The 18,606-nt window shown below is 42.9% G+C and overlaps 1 protein-coding gene and 1 pseudogene across 1 annotated transcript; both read left to right on the top strand.

Annotated features, from left to right (window-relative positions):
- The first annotated feature begins 1,791 nt into the window (after nucleotides 1–1,791).
- LOC116737974 (ubiquitin-like protein FUBI) lies at nucleotides 1,792–2,249 on the top strand. Its single transcript, XM_032592556.1, is given in 1 exon segment — nucleotides 1,792–2,249. A coding segment is annotated over 1 exon segment (435 nt). The 5' UTR covers nucleotides 1,792–1,809; the 3' UTR covers nucleotides 2,245–2,249.
- A 7,366-nt stretch (nucleotides 2,250–9,615) lies between these two features.
- On the top strand, nucleotides 9,616–10,471 carry LOC115510017 (annotated as a pseudogene).
- Nucleotides 10,472–18,606: the final 8,135 nt, after the last annotated feature.

Raw genomic sequence — 18,606 nt, 5'->3', positions numbered from 1 at the left:
ATTTTTATATTTCATTTCATTTCATTTCACTTCATTTTTAGAGAAAGAGTGAGTTTGAGCTGGGGAGAAGCAGAGGGAGAGGAGAGAATCCTAAGCAGACTCCACACCTCGACACTGGGCTCCATTCTACAACCCTCTGAGCCGAAACCAAGAGGCAGAAGCTCAAACAGCTGAGCCACCCAGGCACCCCCTTTTGGGGAGGTTTTATATTACAAATTCAATTTCTTTAATTCTATTTCATATTGCGTGAGTTGTGGTAGTTTGTCGTTTTTTTTTTTTTTTCTTTTTTTTCAGAATGGGTTGTCACATTTATGGGTATAAAGCTGTTCATTAATTGCTCTACTAGTTTGATGTCTGTAGGGTCTGTCATGATATCACATTTCATTACTGATACTGGTAACTTGTGTCTTCTCTCTTTTTCTGTATCAATCTTTCTACAGACATCAATTTTATCCATTTATAAAGAACCAACTCTTACCTTTGTTGCTTTTTTTTCCTATTATTTTTCTATTTTCAGTGTCATTGGTATCTTCTATTATTTCTTTCCTTGCTTGCTTTGGGTTTATTTTGTTCTTCTTTTTCCAGATTCTTGGATTGTGATCTTAGATTATGTCTCTCTTTTATTTTATTTTTTTTTTTACGTTTTATTTGTTTAAGTAATCTCTGCACCCAACATGGGGCTCCAACTCACAACTCCCGAGATCAAGAGTTGCTTGCTCCTCCGACTGAGCTAGCCAGGCCCCCCTATGTTTCTCTTTTAAAATGTTTTTAGTACATCCCAAATATTTTGGTGTATCGTATTTTCATTTTCATTTAGTTCAATGTACTTCTATTAATTCTCTTGAGACTTCCTCTTTGATTTGTGGATTATTTAGAAGTGTGCTGCTTAGTTACCAAGTGTTAGGAGATGTTCATGTTATTTTTTTTCTACTGTGGTCAGAGAAAACAGCCTATATGATTTTAAAAATTTGAGGTTTATATTATGGTCCGCTGTCAAGTAGATCCTGTTGTTTGACGGTGTTAATTAAATTCTGTATCTTTAAAAAAATTTTTTTAATGTTTATTTATTTTTGAGAGAGACAGAGACAGAACGTGAGTGGGTTGGGGCAGAGAGAGAGGGAGACACAGAATCTGAAGCAGGCTCCCGGCTCTGAGCTGTCAGCATAGAGCCCCACACGGGGCTCACACTCACGAGCTGCAAGATCATGACCTCAGCCGAAGTTGGATGCTCAACCGACTGAGCTGCCCAGGTGCCCCAAATTCTATATCTTTTTAAAAAATGTTTATTTTGAGAAGGAGAGAGAGCACATGAGTGGGGAGGGGTAAAGAGAGAGGGAGAGAGAGAATCCCAAGCAGACTCCACACTGTCAACACAGAGCCCTACATGGGGCTCAAACCCACGAATTGTGAGATCATGACCTGAGCCAAAATTAAGAGCGGGACACTCAACCAACTGAGCCAGCCAGGCACCCCTGAATTATATATCTTTGATAATTTTCTGTCTCTTTCTATCAATTATTAAGACGGGGTGTTGACGTCTCCAACTATTAATTGTGGATTTGTTTCTTTCTCCTTTTAGTTCCATCCATTTCTGCTTTACATATTTGGCAGATCTGGTTATTGTTGTTTTGGTACATACACATTAGGATTGCTGTGTTTACTTTTATTATCATGTAATATCTCTTTGTGTCTCTGGTAACTTTTTTCTTAGATGTTTAACTTTATTTGATATTAGTGTAACCACTCTTGGCTCTTTCTCGACTCTGTCTTCTCGGTTGCAGCTCCAGTGGCCACAGTTCAGTTGCTGACATGCAGCTCTTTGTCTGTGCCCAGGAGCTACACACCCTCGAGGTGACTGGTGAGGAGACTGTTGCCCAGATCAAGGCTCATGTAGTCCCTCTGGAGGGCGTCGCTCCAGAAGATCAAGTTGTGCTCCTGGTAGGCACACCCCTAGAGGATGAGGCAACCCTAGGTCAGTTTGGAGTGGAGGCTCTGAACACCCTGGAAGTAGCCAGCTCCATGCTTGGAGGTAAAATCCATCATTCCCTGGCCCGTGCTGGGAAAGTAAGAGGGCAGACTCCCAAGGTGGCCAAACAGGAGAAAAAGAAGACAGGCTGAGCCAAGAGGCAGAGGTAGTACAACCATTACTTTGCCAATGTTGTGCCCACCTTTGGCAAGAAGAAGGGCACCATGCCAACTCTTAAGTTCGTTGTAATCTTGGCTTTCCCCAATAAAACCACTTAGTCCAGTCAAAAAAAAAAAAAATATATATATATATAGCCACTTTTTTTCTTTTTTTTTTTTTTTAAATTTTTTTTTTTTTTTTCAACGTTTATTTATTTTTGGGACAGAGAGAGACAGAGCATGAATGGGGGAGGGGCAGAGAGAGAGGGAGACACAGAATCGGAAACAGGCTCCAGGCTCTGAGCCATCAGCCCAGAGCCTGACGCGGGGCTCGAACTCACGGACCGCGAGATCGTGACCTGGCTGAAGTCGGACGCTTAACCGACTGCGCCACCCAGGCGCCCCAAACTTTTTTTCAATGCATGTTTGTATGGTATATCTTTTCCCATCCTTTTACTTTTAACTAGCCTATATAATTTTATTTCAGGTGAGTTTCCTGTAGACGATATATAGTGGGGGCATGTTTTTTAATTTGCACTGTCAATCTTTTAGTTGAGGTGTTTAGACCACTTATATTTAATGTAATAATTGACAAGTTAGAGCTTAAGTCTGCCATTTGGTTTTTTGTTTATTTCTATTATCACTGTTCTTCATTTTTCTCTATTTTCTTCTTCCTGTCTTCTTGTGTTACTGGTAACTTTTCAGAATTCTATTTTTTATCTATCTATAGTGTTTTTGAGTTAGAGAGTGAGCAAGGGTGGAATGGGCTAGGTTTGCATTTGTTTCTTCTCTTGAGCAGGGTGCTGGGTAGGAGCCCAGGACATGAATCAAAGGGCACAAGAAGATTCTGGAAACTGTGCTTTTGCAAGTGTACTAGCCAACATACAGGCTGGTACTCTAAGAAGTGATTTCCTTGAGAGGTGCCTGGGTGGCTCAGTTGGTTAAGTGTCCAGCTGCAGCTCAGGTCATGATCTCGCAGTTCATGAGTTCGAGCCCCATGTCAGGCTCTGTGCTGACGGCTCAGAGCCTGGAGCCTGCTTCAGATTCTGTGTCTCTCTCTCTGCCACTCCCCTGCTTATGCTCTGTCTCTCTCTCTCTCTCTCTCTCTCAAAAATAAACATTAAAAAAAAAAAAAATTTTCTTGAGAGCATCAAGGAAGAGAATGAATATTATGTGCTGATCTGAAAAAAGCAACAATAGTGCAAATTCATATAAAAAAAAGGCAATAATATTGGAGCCAGAGAGACCTGGGTTCAACTCCAGGGTCTCGGCTTCCCTATAATACCAGTAATTTTAAGTGACATTTATAACGCTTGTTTTCCTCGTCTCTAAAATAGTCTTGGAAAGAGAACTTACTTCATAAGACTGTTTTATTTTATCTTAAAATAATTTTTAATGTTGATTTTTGAGCGACACAGAGAGAGTGAAAGTGGGGCAGGGGCAGAGAGAGGGAGGCACGGAATCTGAAGCAGGCTCCAGGCTCTGAGCTGTCAGCACAGAGCCCGACGCGGGGCTTGGATTCACAGACTGCGAGATCATAACGTGGGCTGAAGTCAGATGCTCAACCGACTGAGCCACCCAGGCGCCCCCCACCCCCGCCCGTAAGCCTGTTTTAAAGATTAAACGCAAAATGGCGTATACATACTCGCTTCATTGCTTGTTGCATAACAAAATCCTATTAAAAGCCATTACCACCACCACCACCACTCACTACGGGCACTTTGCTAGGTTCTTTTAATTAAGCAGCTCCACGAACTCTACAGCTGGTGTTACCGTTCTTATTTTAACAAATAAATTGATGTGCAGAGAAGTGAAGTAAGTCCTCCAATCTAGTGGAAGTTCTGGGATCAAATCCTAGAACAACTTTACTTCAAATTTCACGTTTTCCCAATATACCACACTGCTTAAAACCCAGACTTGGACTTCGATCATCTTTGAATTCTTCAGAGCACTCAGCCCAATAAAAATGCCCTCAAGTGACTCCAGGAAACACACATTGAATTAAAATTGACTCCTGCCTTCTAATCCTTGAATTTCTTGGTGTTTCTAAGAGTTTGAGGCCAAATTGAATGTCTGGAGCTTCAGGATGTCTCCTGGACTCTCTAGACTGCTAGTTCTCTTAGTGGCCCTGTTTTGAGTTTACCAGAAGCCAGGTTTGGGATTCCAGGGGGCAGCGGGTGCCATCAGAGATAGATACCGGTCCCTGGGGTGGAGGTTCCATTTGAAGTGAATTTGTGCTTGGGGCCCGGATGCTGACTCCCTGTAAATACACCAGCTCTTGTGTGTTAGGAGGAGGCTCAAGGAATAATTCTAGTAAGGGGACCCACACTGAAATGAGACTTCTTACCAAGGCTCTGGGAAGAGGCAGGAGGGCCTCAGACAGGAAGCCAGGTCAGATATAATTCTTGGTCTTCCTATTCTGAGCATGCAAAATTTGCAGTGTTACCCCCTGCAGAGACTGTCAGGACTGAGTGACAATGGAAGGCTTGGGTCAACTTCCAGAGAGGTGAACTGAGGGGCGCTTGGTTGGCTCAGTCGTTTAAGCCTCCGACTCTTGATTTCAGCGCAGGTCATGATCTCGCAGTTTGTGAGTTCAAGCCCCACATCAGGCTCTGCACTGACAGTGCAGAGTCTGCTTGGGATTTGCTGCCTCCCTCTCTCTCTGCCCCTCCTGTGTGTGCTCTCTCTCTCTCTCTCTCTCTCTCTCTCTCTCTCTCTCTCAAAAATAAATAAATAAATAAACATAAAAAAAAGGAGGTGAACTGAACTGGGGGACTGGCAGGAAAAGATTCTACCAGAAAAAGACTATTACTGGGTGTCTGCAAGGGTACAATCTAGGTAGGAGGGCATCATCGGGCTCAGCTGAGGACATGCACATTCCATGCTTTCTTTATTCTCCACTCTTTCTTTCCAGATCATCACCTTTGGCCTCTAAGGCTGTGCGGATTGCTCTGTACATTGACATGCAAAGTTCAGAATTACAATACTGGAAGCACATAATAGCTCTCATGGCCTGTTTGTATCCCTCCAAAATTCATATATTGAAATTCTAACCGCCCAGCTGTGATGGTGTTAGGAGGTGGAGGCTTCGAGAAGTGCTTAGGTCATGAGGTCGAGCTCTTTTAATGGGATTACTGCCCTTATAAGAGACCCTACAGAGCTCTCTCACCCCTCCCACCATGTGAAGCAACAGTGCCCCAGGAAGTGAGCCCTCAGCAGACCCTGCCATGGTCATAGACTTCCCAGCCACCAGCACTAGGAGAAATAAATTTCTGTTCTTTATTAGACCCTCAGTCTGTGGTATTATTATAGCAGCCCAAACAGACGAAGACAATAAAGTTGTCTCAATCTGCTCTTTGTTTTAAAGATTAATAAGATTGGGCTGGAGGCCATGCCAAGATTAGAAGTCAAGGTGCCCACCCTCAGGGCCCTGTCCGTCATTCCAAATGAAGTCAAAACACGCATCTCAAAAAGTTTCTTACTAGAAAGGACAACCAAGGGAGCGCCATCAGTCAAAAAGACACACATGTTTGAAAGCCCATTCCCTTCTCTGCTCTTTCCAGAGCTTCCTGTGAATCCTCACGTTACGGAGGGTTAAAAACATTAGTTTAAAAAACAAAACATTAGTTTAAGACAGAAAAGCAGCATAACCTGAATATATATACATATTAATGGCCACTTCCCTATGAGATCATTTTTGATGAGACGCTGAAGAACTTAAAGGTTAAGAGCATATTTGGATCGGGGCGCCTGAGTGGCTCAGTTGGTTAAATGTCTGACTTCGGCTTAGGTCACGATCTCACGGTTCATGAGTTTGAGGCCTGTATTGGGATCCACGCTGACAGTGCAGAGCCTGTTTGAGATTCTCTGTCTCTCTCTCTGTCTCTACCCCTTCCCTGTTCTCTCTCTCAAAATAAATAAGTAAACATTTTTTTTTAAAAGAAAAAGTCATTATGGAAATTTTGGATATAGAAAAATAGATGAATGAAAAATATCTTAACTATGATCCTTATGCCAAAACACCACTTTTGTTAACATTCTAATGCAATGATCTTGAAGCCTGTTTCTTGAAAATCAAAGTCTATAAACAGAAATAGTTATGTATGCATAGATATGATACAGCATATTAAAAGCAACACCTGTATACTCGTGACCCCTTTAAGAAATATGAAGCTTTCTCTCTCTGTAAATGTAAGTCCCTTTTTCCTCCACAAGTGTAATAGCTATCCTAGATTTTGTTAATCATCCACTTTCTTTCCTTTGTAGTTTTATGGCTCACATATATATTTCTATGTGTATATTTACACGAAGATCTATCTATATTCCCAAACAATGTACTCCTGCATTCTTTTTTTAAAAAATTTTAATGTTTATTTTTGAGAAAGAGAGAAACAGAGCATAAGCAGGGGAGGGGCAGAGAGAGAGGGAGACACAGAATCCGAAGCAGGCTCCAGGCTCCGAGCTGTCAGCACAGAGCCCGATGGCGGGGCTCAAACCCACAAACTGTGAGATCATGATCTGAGCTGAACTCAGACACTCAACTGACTGAGCCATCCAGGCACCCGTGAATTCTTTGCGTTTTGAACTTTGTTTTTGAAATGCAGTAACATGATAGCTATATGTATATTTTTCCACTCAACATTATTGCTTTAAGGTATAATAATCTTGTGGTGTCTAACTCATTAATTCATTTTGTTATATATTATCTCCATGGTATGACCATCACCAACATCTATTTATCTAGTCTGTCACTAACGGACACCTTTTACTTTCCATTTTTTAAAAAACTGTTATTAAAAAAATTATTGCAGCGCTGCGGTGAACATTCTTGTACACGTCTGTGGCCGCAGCTGTGCAAGAGTTTCTCCAGGGCAGCGTTGTTCTGTGATGGAGCCACGTCTTCGTGGATGAACCTCTTCTTCCTGTCCTTTTCCTGACACATTGTAGGACGTTTGGGATCTGCGGCCCTCCCACACGCTAACTGCCTGTAGCACCCTGTCACAGTGACAGCCAAACCATCCCAGTGTTTACAAATACCCCTTTGGGAGGCGCAGTTGAGAACTATTGTTTTCGGGTACGTCTCCAGAAGTGGAATTGTTGGGTCACAGGTTAGGGGATGGATCCATTTCCACTTAGTCTCTATGTGCTGTACTGTTGAGATTCGGGAACAGCGGTGGGTTCCTGCACACAAATCGACCGTACACGTGATTCATGTCGTATGGCACACTCATGTACTATATGCTTATAGTCCAAAATGCCTCAGTCTTCACACATACATTTCAGGCTGTTGCATCAATGACTTAAATTATTTATGCTTTTAGAAAAGCTCTATGCTTCACAATCTATTAACAGAATATCTTCTGTTGTCTTTTCTATAATAAGTTTGGTATCACATCTGAAATAGGACTTCTGGTTAATATTTCCGCAAGAACATTTTTATCCATATTCCTTAAACTGATACATTTCCCCTCAATTTCCTTGAATATTTGTCGAAAGACTTCACATGTTCAAAGCATTCATGAGGTTTCACTCCCATATGAATCCTCTAGTTCCAATAAGCTATAACCGACTGATGAAGACTTTCCTACATGTGTTGACATCTTAGCTTTTCAGCCCTGTGATTTTGCTGACGTTCAACGAGTCTGACTTGTAGACACAGGCTTCCGCACGCACGCAGCGTTGATGGGAGTTTTCTTCTTGTGTGTTTTTCTCTGACGTTCGGTGAGGGCTGACCTCTGGCCGAAGGTTTTCCTACATTCATTACATTCACAGGGTTTTTCCCCCCATGTGAATTCTCTGATGTTTCGTGAGGGCTGATTTGTCATGGAAGGTTTTCCCACATTCAGGGCATTTGTAGGGTTTCTCTCCTGTGTGGGTCCTTTGATGCTGAGTAAGGTTTGATTTCACACAGAAGGTTTTCCCACATTCATTACATTTGTACGGTTTCTCTCCTGTGTGAGTTCTCTGATGTTCAGTGAGGTTGGACTTCACAAAGAAGGACTTCCCACACTCATTACACTCAAAGGGCTTTTTTTCCTGTGTGTGTGCTCTGAGGTTGAGCAAGGTCTGTTTTCTTACAAAAGCTTTTCCTACATCTATTACAGTCATAGGCTTTCTTTCCCTTGTGAGCGCTCTGATGTTGAGTGAGTTTTGGCTTCTCACAGGAGGACTTCTCACATTTTTTACCTTTAAAGCTGTTCTCTCTTGTGTTAATTCTCTGATTTAGAGGGAGGTATGACTCCTTCTTTACAGTGCTCTCACTATCATTACCCTCACTAAGTTTTTCTGTTGTATGAGTTCTCTGATGTTGAGTGAGGCATGGCTTTGCGTGGAAGGATTTCCCACATTTATCACTGTCATAGACTTTCTTTCCAAGAGTTCTCTCACTTTGAATGTGGTATGACTTCCACAAGGTTTCCTCACTTTCATTATACTTCTTGGGTTTTCCACCTCTGTACCCTCTCTGATGTTGAGTTAGGTTGTACTTCATGCTAAAGGATTTCTCCAGTTTGTTACAATCATAGTATTTCTCCCCTAGGTGAGCTCTCTGATGTGCATGTTTTGACTTCATGCGTGAAGATTTCCTGTTTTTATTGGATTCATGCGATTTCCTTTCCCTAAGGGTTCTTGGATGAGCATTGAGCTTTAACTTTTGGGTGATGGCTTGTCTGCATTCATTACCTTCAGAGGATTTCTCTCCTTTGTGAGCTCTCTTACATGTAACAAAGGCCGCCTTTTTGTGAAAGGCTTTCCCACAATTATTATATTCAAGAATCTTCTTCAAAACAGAATTCTTCTGATGTTGTATAAACTCCTCATTATGTCTGTGGGATTTCTTTTGATCATTTTCACAGGGCTTGTTCCCTGGGTGAGTCTTCTCATGTACCATATCAAGGAATCCACATCCATTGAGATCATTAGGCTTTTTTCTTATCTGGTTTCTATTAATAATAATTAATCCTGAAACACTTTTCAAGCTTGTTCCAGAGGAGTCACATTTATGGGATATTTTTCTTGAGGGCACTGGATTTGTGGCCATATTAAATGCTTCTCTCAACATCTTGCCTCTCTCCATAGTCAATATTCTGCTGTTGAAGAATAAAGCTTGCCTCAAGTATTTACCTACCTTTTCTTGGCTTCTTTCTTTCATGTTATTGGCTTTCTGGCATTCTAGAAATATGAAAAATTGATACACATTATAAATCTTCACACATTTCTTGAGATACAGCATGTGCACAAGTGGACTATGTAGAGTTGATTCTTAAGTTTTTAGACATAGTCTTCTGGGATGAAAGAAGTCCTGAGCAAATATTTATTCCACTCTTTTGATTTGGTAGCATGATAACAAAGACAAAAACACATTGTGGTAGGAAAAGTAGAAAGAGGAGAGAAAGCTGAAAATTAATACAAGTGACTTTGGTTTGTTGCGAATATGCTGTCAGAATGGACAGAGAGGCTGAGCCAGGATGGCGACGTCCTTGTAACACAATCTGTGCCGCAAAGGGAAGGTGGCTGTGGCGCTGGCCCCTCGGGGTCACAGGTCAGCATGCTGAGAATGGCATGGAGCGCGCTGAGGTCGCTTCAGACCCAGGCAGCGGCCCAGGCTCCAGTCCGTGGGCTGCCGGGCGGTGCGCGCACCAGGCCTCCCCGCCACCAGTGGGGCCTTCCCTCCCCTCCTGGGGGTGTCACCCTCCTGGCTGCTTGTGGATATGCCACCCAGAAACCAGTCCAGCCCAGCCAAGAAGATGACCCACCCACCCCCTTCCACAACTGCTCAAAGACTACCAGAACATTCCTGGAACTGAGAAGTTTGATGACGTTGTAAGAAGACTCTTGTCTTTGGAAATGGCCAACCAGAAGGAGAAACTAAAAGTCAAGCAAGATCAGTTGATGAAGAAGATTGTGGCAAACCCTGAGAGTAGCAGCTTCCTGGAGGCTCGAATTGTCGCCTTGACCGTCAAGATCTGCAATTACGAAGCACACACGCGGAGCCACCGAAAGGACGAGACGCACAAGTGCTGTCTGCTGACGAGCATCCACCAGAAGAGCAAGATACTCACAAGACCGACCTCCATAAGACCAACCATGTGCCTTTGAGAAGGTATGCAAGGACCTGGGGACGGAATACACCTTTCCCCCTCCGTTCCACTGGAAAGCCCACCACCGCTGGGCGACCAAGAAGACCCTGTGCATTCGGGTTTTCCGGGAAGTACAAAGGCTGAAGAAGCAAAAAAGGGCCTTAAAACCTGCAGCAGCGGCAGCCCGGGAGGCCAGAAGAGCCCAGAAAGCCCTTCCAAAGCTGGACCAGAGGCAATCAAAGAAAACCAATAAATCATATTAGAGTTCTGTCAAAAAGAATGGCTAGAAGGCTTGAAATAAGACATAAGGAATGGTGAACGGAGCAAAAAGGATGGTCAGGAAAACAAGGAGGGAGGATATTCAGAGGACGGGCAAAGACAAGGGACAGTGAGGAGGGAGACAAAAGAGACTGGAGGGGGGTGGTAAGAAGGAAGTACCAGAGCCCAGATCAGGTTTACAGCAGGTCAGAGACTAGAGCCATATCCTCCCCGCGCCCATATTTTAACACCTGCAGCGGAATCCTTACTCCATTCTCCATGTTCCCAATCTCTTCCTCCTCTTTCCCATTCTGTACACCAACTCCCAATTAAACCTATGAAATTACTAAGTTCCTTGGGTCTAAAGGTCAGTCTTATAGTTCATCCCCATCTCTTCACAGAGCTGTGATATGGTGAAACAACGTCCAAAGAGAGTGTTAAAATATAGGAGAGAACCAGCCATTCACCTCTGCATTCTGGTTGGTGGGGCTTCATTTGATTCTATCAGAATTGGTCACCAGTTATCTGTCCTGACTGACACCTCTACTTTTCCCTCTTTCGATCTGCTGATTTACTTTGCCAACCCATTGTGTCCTGTCACAACACTAATTTTTAATTCCACCTTTATATCATGTTTTCTTCCTCTCTGATTTCTCTTTTCTGTGAAAACTCAAGCAGCTGGCTATCCAACTTGGTCCAAGGACCTTTATTAATCTTTGTCTTAAAAATTTTTTTTAGCTATGGGTGATTATTATTATCCTCTGCTATTATCATTTTATGCAATAAAATCCACGGTATGCCTAAAAGTATATGACTTTTCCGTAGCAGATAAAACAAATAGAAGCCAATACGTGAGCAAGGAAAATTTGATATTGGATTTTTATACCTAGAGTTTACGCTAGGTTCTTATACCCAAAATCACAATACAATTTTGAGTGACCAGCCCAGTCCTGTCAGATCATATCGGACCAGGGCATTTAATTCTGTGAACTGGAAATCTCTAGATACAAATCCACTCTCGTGTTCTTACTCGGGTAGCACACAGTCTATCCTTCGCTCTACTCAGAACCTATACATCCTTCAGGGCAATGCTACCATCCAATTGCTTTTTTAACCAAGAATCTCATCACTTCAAGTTCCATTTACGGCAAGGTTTGCAAGTAAGTACTATCTGCACAATGTTTTCTGACACTATTTTGCACGGCTGGTTTGTATGGTGTTCTTTTCGACTTCTACTTCCGTGACCAAGCCTGATTTCCGTTGCTTTCAGTTTGGGATTTCAGCCGCCTCCAACCACTAACGAAAATGGGGCTGACACGTTGCTCTTATTTTCCTTGTGGCCTTTGAATAACTTGCAGGAAAAGAGGAAGCGATTCTGACTTCACGCATCCACCTGCAATGCTGGAACTCACGCCTTCCTTCTCAAAACCCTTTGTTCATGTGGTTTCTGGGACACCACTGTCTTCTGGTTCTCTTCCCTCCATACTGGGTGCTTCTCAGTCTCCCTTGCTAGAGCCGCGTGCCTTCCTGACCTCCAAACGTAGTGCTTACAGGTGCAGTCCTTGACCCCCTCTCTAATGTCTCACTCGGAGTACAAGTCAGTCTTCTGAGGACCAGAAAGCTTTGTTCCTGCTGACTCTCTGACATGAGCTGAGACTTTCTTCTGACCCCGCTCTGGTCCCACTGACTGCTTGCTGTTCCCTGATTACACCCAGGAGACTCGCATCTCAGAGGCTTTTGTACCTGCTGCTCCCTCAATCTGGAAATCTCTCAGATAACCTGTGGCTTACTCTATCCTGTTTGAAACTGTATTCTACTGTTCCTGACCAATGTCCACCTTTGCAAAGAGGCCTTCCCCGACTTCCTTTCCAGAACAGCACTCCATGTCAGTCCCAATGCCCTTCATCTGATTTCAGTTTTTCATACTGCTGATCACTACCAGACATATATATATAGATATACACACACACACACACACACACACACACATATATACATATAAATGTATATATGTATACATGTAAATATGTATATATACATATATGTGTGTATATATACATATATATGCATATATATACATTTTTTGCTAATTTTTTAGCAATACACATTTTTGCTAATTGTAATATATACAATTACAATACAATATACAATATAAAATTTTTTGCTAATATTTTTAGCAATATACATTTTTGCTAATTGTAATATATACAATTTTTGCTAATTGCCAATTTTTTGTGTGTATATACATATATATACACATATATATACATATATATATGTACATATATACACATATATGTATATATATGTGTATATATATGTATATACACATATATATCCATATATGGATATATATCTATATATATACAAAAAATTGGCAATTAGCAAAAAATATATATATACATATATATGCATATATATACACACATATATATGCCTATATATACATATATATGTATATATATATTTTTTGCTAATTGCCAATTTTTGGTATACATGTACATATATATGCATATATATACACACACACATATATACATATATGTGTATGTATATACACATACACATATGTATATACATACACATATATGTATATATACACATATATGTATATATGTGTGTGTATATGTATATATGTATATATATATATATTTTTTGCTAATTGCCAATTTTTTGCTAAATTTGCCAATTTGCTAATTGGGTCTACTGATAGGAGTAGAGACTTTGTATCCCCTCTGCTTGGAGTGTGACTGGTGCACAGCAGGTGCTTAATAAATATTTGTTGAGGGGCGCCTGGGTGGCTCAGTTAAGCATCTGACTCTTGATTTTGGCTCAGGTCATGATCTCATGGTTCGTGAGATCAAGCCCCACATCGGGCCGTGTGCTGACAGTGTGGAGCCTGCTTGGGATTCCCTCTCTCTCCCAGCCTCAGAATAAATAAATAAACATGAAAGAAAATGAATATCTGTTGAACATAAGAGTGCACCAACAACTGTATATTTACAGAGTGTTTGGCACAGAAGGGAAGGTGAATGGCCATTGCTGAACAGAAAGACAGGGAAATGAAGGTCTCGGGTGAGGAAGGCAGCAATTGGGTTCTACGAAAACCCAGCCAATCTCTCTGTATGTAAAAGTCAAACAGAACACGAAGAGCATTTACTCATGAGAGTGCTATTTGAAGGTTTGATATCTAAGGCATGGTGATCATCTGTCTTTAGTCACTTCTAGAAGCCTATAAAAGAAATTCCTGGGGCACCTGGGTGGTTCAGTTGGCTAAGTGTCCAACTCTTGATTTCAGCTCAGGTCATGATCTCACGGTTGGCAGGTTTGAGCCCCACATCGGGCTCTGTGCGGACAGTGTGGAGCCTGCTTGGGATTCTCTCTCTCCCCTCTCTCTCTGCCCCTACCCCGCTTGCTCTCTCTCTCAAAAGAAACATATAAACTTAAAAAAAAGAAAAGAGATTTCTAAAACATTTTGAAAAATACCCTGAACTGGCCATTTGGGATCCAATGTCTACCAGCTGCCTTCGTTAACTCGCCTGGGGGGCTCTGACTTGGGAGTTCCCTCCTTGGTACCCATGGCTCTTCTCCTTGCTCCAACTTGAGTATCAGCTCAGCTTTGGTGACACAGCGCCCTGTTGTGGGAAATGACATGGGGCTTGGCAAAGTTGCTTAAGGTTCAGGCCCTTTGAAGGATCAGAAGAGAGAAGCTTTAGAAGCTGTACGATGACAGAGCCTTCATCAAAGGAGACCTCTGCACCAGGGAGGCGAGGATACAACATACTTTCAAGTCCCGACAAGGGTCTTTAAATCCCACATCTCAAGTCTGATACATCCTACAATGATTTGGTTCCTAAGATAGGAAATGGATGCTGTTGGTAGTTGAGTGGGGAGCTGTGCTGACCCAGGGACACCAGGTGCCCGTAGTTCTCCAGCATCACATCCCTGCACAGGAGCCTCTGGGCCGGGTCCAGCAGCCGCCACTCCTTCTGGGTGAAGTCCACAGATACATCCTCGAACAACATTGATCCCTGTAACAGACCAATCCTGCTCTCTGTGAAGTGCTCAAGACCAGACAACGTGGGAAATACGCATGGGAATGAATTCCTACTGTGTTCAATGTTAAGAATTTACCAGAAAACATTACAAAGGATGTCAGCCATTAACCTTCCTTCATGCTATACTTTGTGGGAGAAAGACATCATAATAGAAATACTCTGTCTCCCATTTACTTATTAATTCATAAAATGATAAAAATGGGAGTCCCTTTATATGCCTAGAACTGTTCTAGTTGTAGAGGATGGTAAGGCAAAGGAGACACTGGTCCCTTTTTTAAGGTGTTTATAGACCATCGAGGAGACTTTCTACAAAACACATACATGCACAATAATAAATTATGGGGGCCGCGAAAAAATGTGTATATAAGGTGGAGTGAAATCACAAAGGGAGGGGTGTTCAATCTCCTTGTTTTCTCAGGTTATGTTCATCAAGGAGATCAATATTTGACTGCACACCAATCAATGTGAGTTTCGTGTGAATATGGGCAACAGCTAAGCAAAGGTGTAGAAACGTTAAAAACACATTAAATTAAGAGAGCTGTAAGCAGTGCAGTGTGACAGGATAAGGCTGGGGGCTTTGATGAGACTCAGAGCAGTAGAGGTACTTAGTGGTCAGACACAGAGAAATTTTGGACTTTCTCCTGGAGACCACTGGCCTCCAGGTATTTATCAACCCCGTCAGTAAGAGTTCCTAAGCCTCCCTCGGTGCATTAACTTGTAAATGATGTACCTCTACGACTCTCCAGCTACCCACCAAAGGGAAAGCTTCCTTTCTTAATTTTTGTAGACACGAAAGACACACAAAAGGGTATTCTAATACCTTCTTTGCATACCATACACTACTTGATTGTCTCATGCAGTTTTCCGGGGTGGACACCTGGCTTTGGGGATGACTTCCGTGGACAATGGGGATATATACATAAGTAAAATGACCAGATTCATATTTGGAAAGCAACGCCCTAGAAGCAGAGCGGGGGAGTGTGTGAAAGCAGCGGTTTCTCAACCGACATGATTTTGCCTGCTGGGGGGGCACCTGGCAATGTCTGGAGACACTTGTCGTTGTCCCAGCTGAGGAAAAGGTGCTTCTGGTATATAGTGGGGGGAGTCCAGGGATGCTGTGGAATGTTCTGTGATGCCCAGGACAGCCTCTACAACAAAGGATTATCTGGCCCCAAATACTGATAGCGTTGAGGTTGAGAAAGCTTATTTTAAAGGGAAAAGAGAAGATTTTAATGTAGTAACAGGGGCATTTAAAAGTGCAGCAGATTCTGGGGTGCCTGGGTGGCTCGGCGGGTTAAGCGTCTAGCTTCGGCTCAGGTCATGAACTCGAAGTTCGTGGGGTTCAAGCCCTACGTCAGGCTCTGTGCTGTGCTGCTTTGGATTCTGTGTCTCCCTCTCTCTCTGCCCCTCCCCCACTGGCACTCTATCTCTCTCTCTCAAAAATACAGATTAGAAAAATGAAAAAAAAGATATTAAAAAAAAAAGGTGCAGTGGAGGGGCACCTGGGTGGCTCAGTCTGTTAAGTGTCCAACTTCAGCTCAGGTTATGATCTCACTGCGCGTGAGTTTGAGCCCCACGTGGGGCTCTGTGCTGACAGCTCAGAGCCTGGAGCCCGTTTCAGATTCTGTGTCTCCCTCTCTCTCTGCCCCTCTCCCGTTCATGCTCTGTCTCTCTCTGTCCCAAAAATAAATAAACGTTGAAAAAAAAAATTAAAAAGAAAAAAAAGTACAGCAGATTCTAAATGGAATTAATCAGCGATTGGTTAGGGAAAGCAGGGAAATGGAACACTACTTACTCCGAGGTTATATCCAAGAGCAGCTGGGTCGATGCTGGTGGCATATACGAAACTAACCACTCAGGAGAGAGACAGAGAGCGGGGTAGATCTTGGACATGTTCTGTGTAAGGCGTCTGTGACACATACGGGTGGAGAGGTCGGGTTGGCAGTTGAAGTAGGCTCCGCACTGCCAGCATGGAGCCCGACGCGGGGCTCGAACCCACAAAACGTGGGATCATGACCCGAGCCAAAGGAATCAAGAGTCAGACGCTTCACCAACTGAGCCCCCCAGGTGCCCAGTATCTGCAGCATCTAGAGCAGAGGAGGTCCACAGTGGTGCTCACTAAACAGCCATCAAATGAATGAAGCCACCGGCGGTGACAATTTCAAGAATAAGTGATGCTTTCAACACCACAAGATGGGCTGGATTCATCTCCAGATTTCTCTCTTCTGCCTCCAAAACCATAGCAGGGAGAGACATAAAAACACCAATACATTATCAGAGCAGAGGAGTACAGGGAAGGGGGCTGTCGGCAAGTGACAAATTCTGACTGGCTTCTGTAAGATACAGAGTAGGAGGCACGTACTGGAGGCGGTGTGCTCAACCCCCTAATACAAACACGGAATGTGCAAGAATCTTGGGTTCTGTCCAGAGCCAGGCGGGATCTCCCAACTCAGAACCGGCCACAGCAGGACATGGGCTCCGGGCTGAAGAACCAGGAGAGTGAGTCGGGGATATGAGAAAAGACAGCCACACTTCTGGGTTGTTCTCACACCCCCGAGGGGTTGCCTAAGGGTTGATGCTCAGGATTGTGTTTCCTGTAAAATGTAGGAGAACCACCTCCAGGAGTCTGCATGAACTTTGCAACCCAAGAGGGAAGCAAGTACTATGCTGAGGGCCCTGAACTGGCCATAGCCTTTCTTTTAAGGCAACTCTAGGGAAACAGACCAACGTGCTCTGCCATCAGGTAAGGCACTGCTGGCTTTGGCGGGGGAAGGGAGGGTCCCCTCGAGCTCTGTCCCCCTCTATTGAGCCTACAGAGAGGCCTGTCTGTACACATCTCCCAACAATCCACATGAAAGGCCCCCAAGTCCGACGCCCTTTCATTCAAGGGAAAAGCTCGCCAAAGACACAGACTCCTGTGTTGCCGAGTGAACACACATCAGCTGCCTGGATCTAATGAGGTTTTTGCCTTTCCATTTACACAGAAAACTAAAAAGGGCCCAGATGCGGGAGTAAAAACAACCATCGGAAAAATAAGCATTCACAAGTAAAACTGCTTAACAAATTATTTATTTTCTGTAAATAGAAACCAACATCTTAAAAAATAAGCACCAAGATGAATAGATTGAAGCGTAGGGAAACAAAATCAATTTAGATACTGAAGACAAATATTTTTAAGACTTCAAATTGGTGTCCCTAGATTGATGTAAGAGTCTTACTTCCATAAAATGAGAAAAGTTGATTGCTTGCATTTCTATACACCAATAATCGAGCAGCAGAAAGAGAAATCAAGGAATACCTAGGAATAAACCTAACCAAACAGGTGAAAAAATCTATACACTGAAAATGATAGAAAGCTTATGAAAGAAACTGGAGAAGGCCCAAAAAGGCGGAAAAAACATTCCATGCTCATGGATAGGAAGAACAAATATTGTTAAAATGTCGATACTGCCCAAAGCCATCTACATATTCAATGCAATCCCATCAAAATAACAGCAGCATTCTTCACAGAGCTAGAACAAACAATCCTAAACTTTGTATGGAACCAGAAAAGACCCCTAATAGCCAAAGGAATCTTGGAAAAGAAAACCAAAGCAGGAGGCATCACAATTCCGGACTTCAAGATGTATTACAAAGCTGTAATCATCAAGACAGTATGGTATTGGCACAAAACAGACACTCAGATCAATGGAACAGAATAGAGAACCCAGAAATGGACCCACAAACGTATGGCCAACTAATCTTTGACAAAGAAGGAAAGAATATCCAATGGAATAGAGACGGTCTCTTCAGCAAATGGTGCTGGGAAAACTGGATAGAAACTGCAGAAAAATGAACCTGGACCACTTTCTTACACCACACACAAAAATAAACTCAAAATGGATGAAAGACCTAAACATGAGACAGGAAGCCATCAAAATCACAGAGAAGAAGGCAGGCAAAAACCTCTTTGACCTCAGCCCCAGCAACTTCTTACTCAACATGTCTCCGGAGGCAAGGGAAACAAAAGCAAAAATGAACTACCGGGACCTCATCAAAATAAAAAGCTTCTGCACAGTGAGGGAAACAATCAGCAAAACTAAAAGGCA

Source organism: Lynx canadensis, chromosome A3 (genome assembly GCF_007474595.2).
Source record: "Lynx canadensis isolate LIC74 chromosome A3, mLynCan4.pri.v2, whole genome shotgun sequence".
In the NCBI taxonomy this organism is placed as follows: Eukaryota; Metazoa; Chordata; class Mammalia; order Carnivora; family Felidae; genus Lynx; species Lynx canadensis.
Note: the sequence above shows the minus strand (reverse complement) of the source record. Positions and strands in the feature narration are given on the sequence as shown.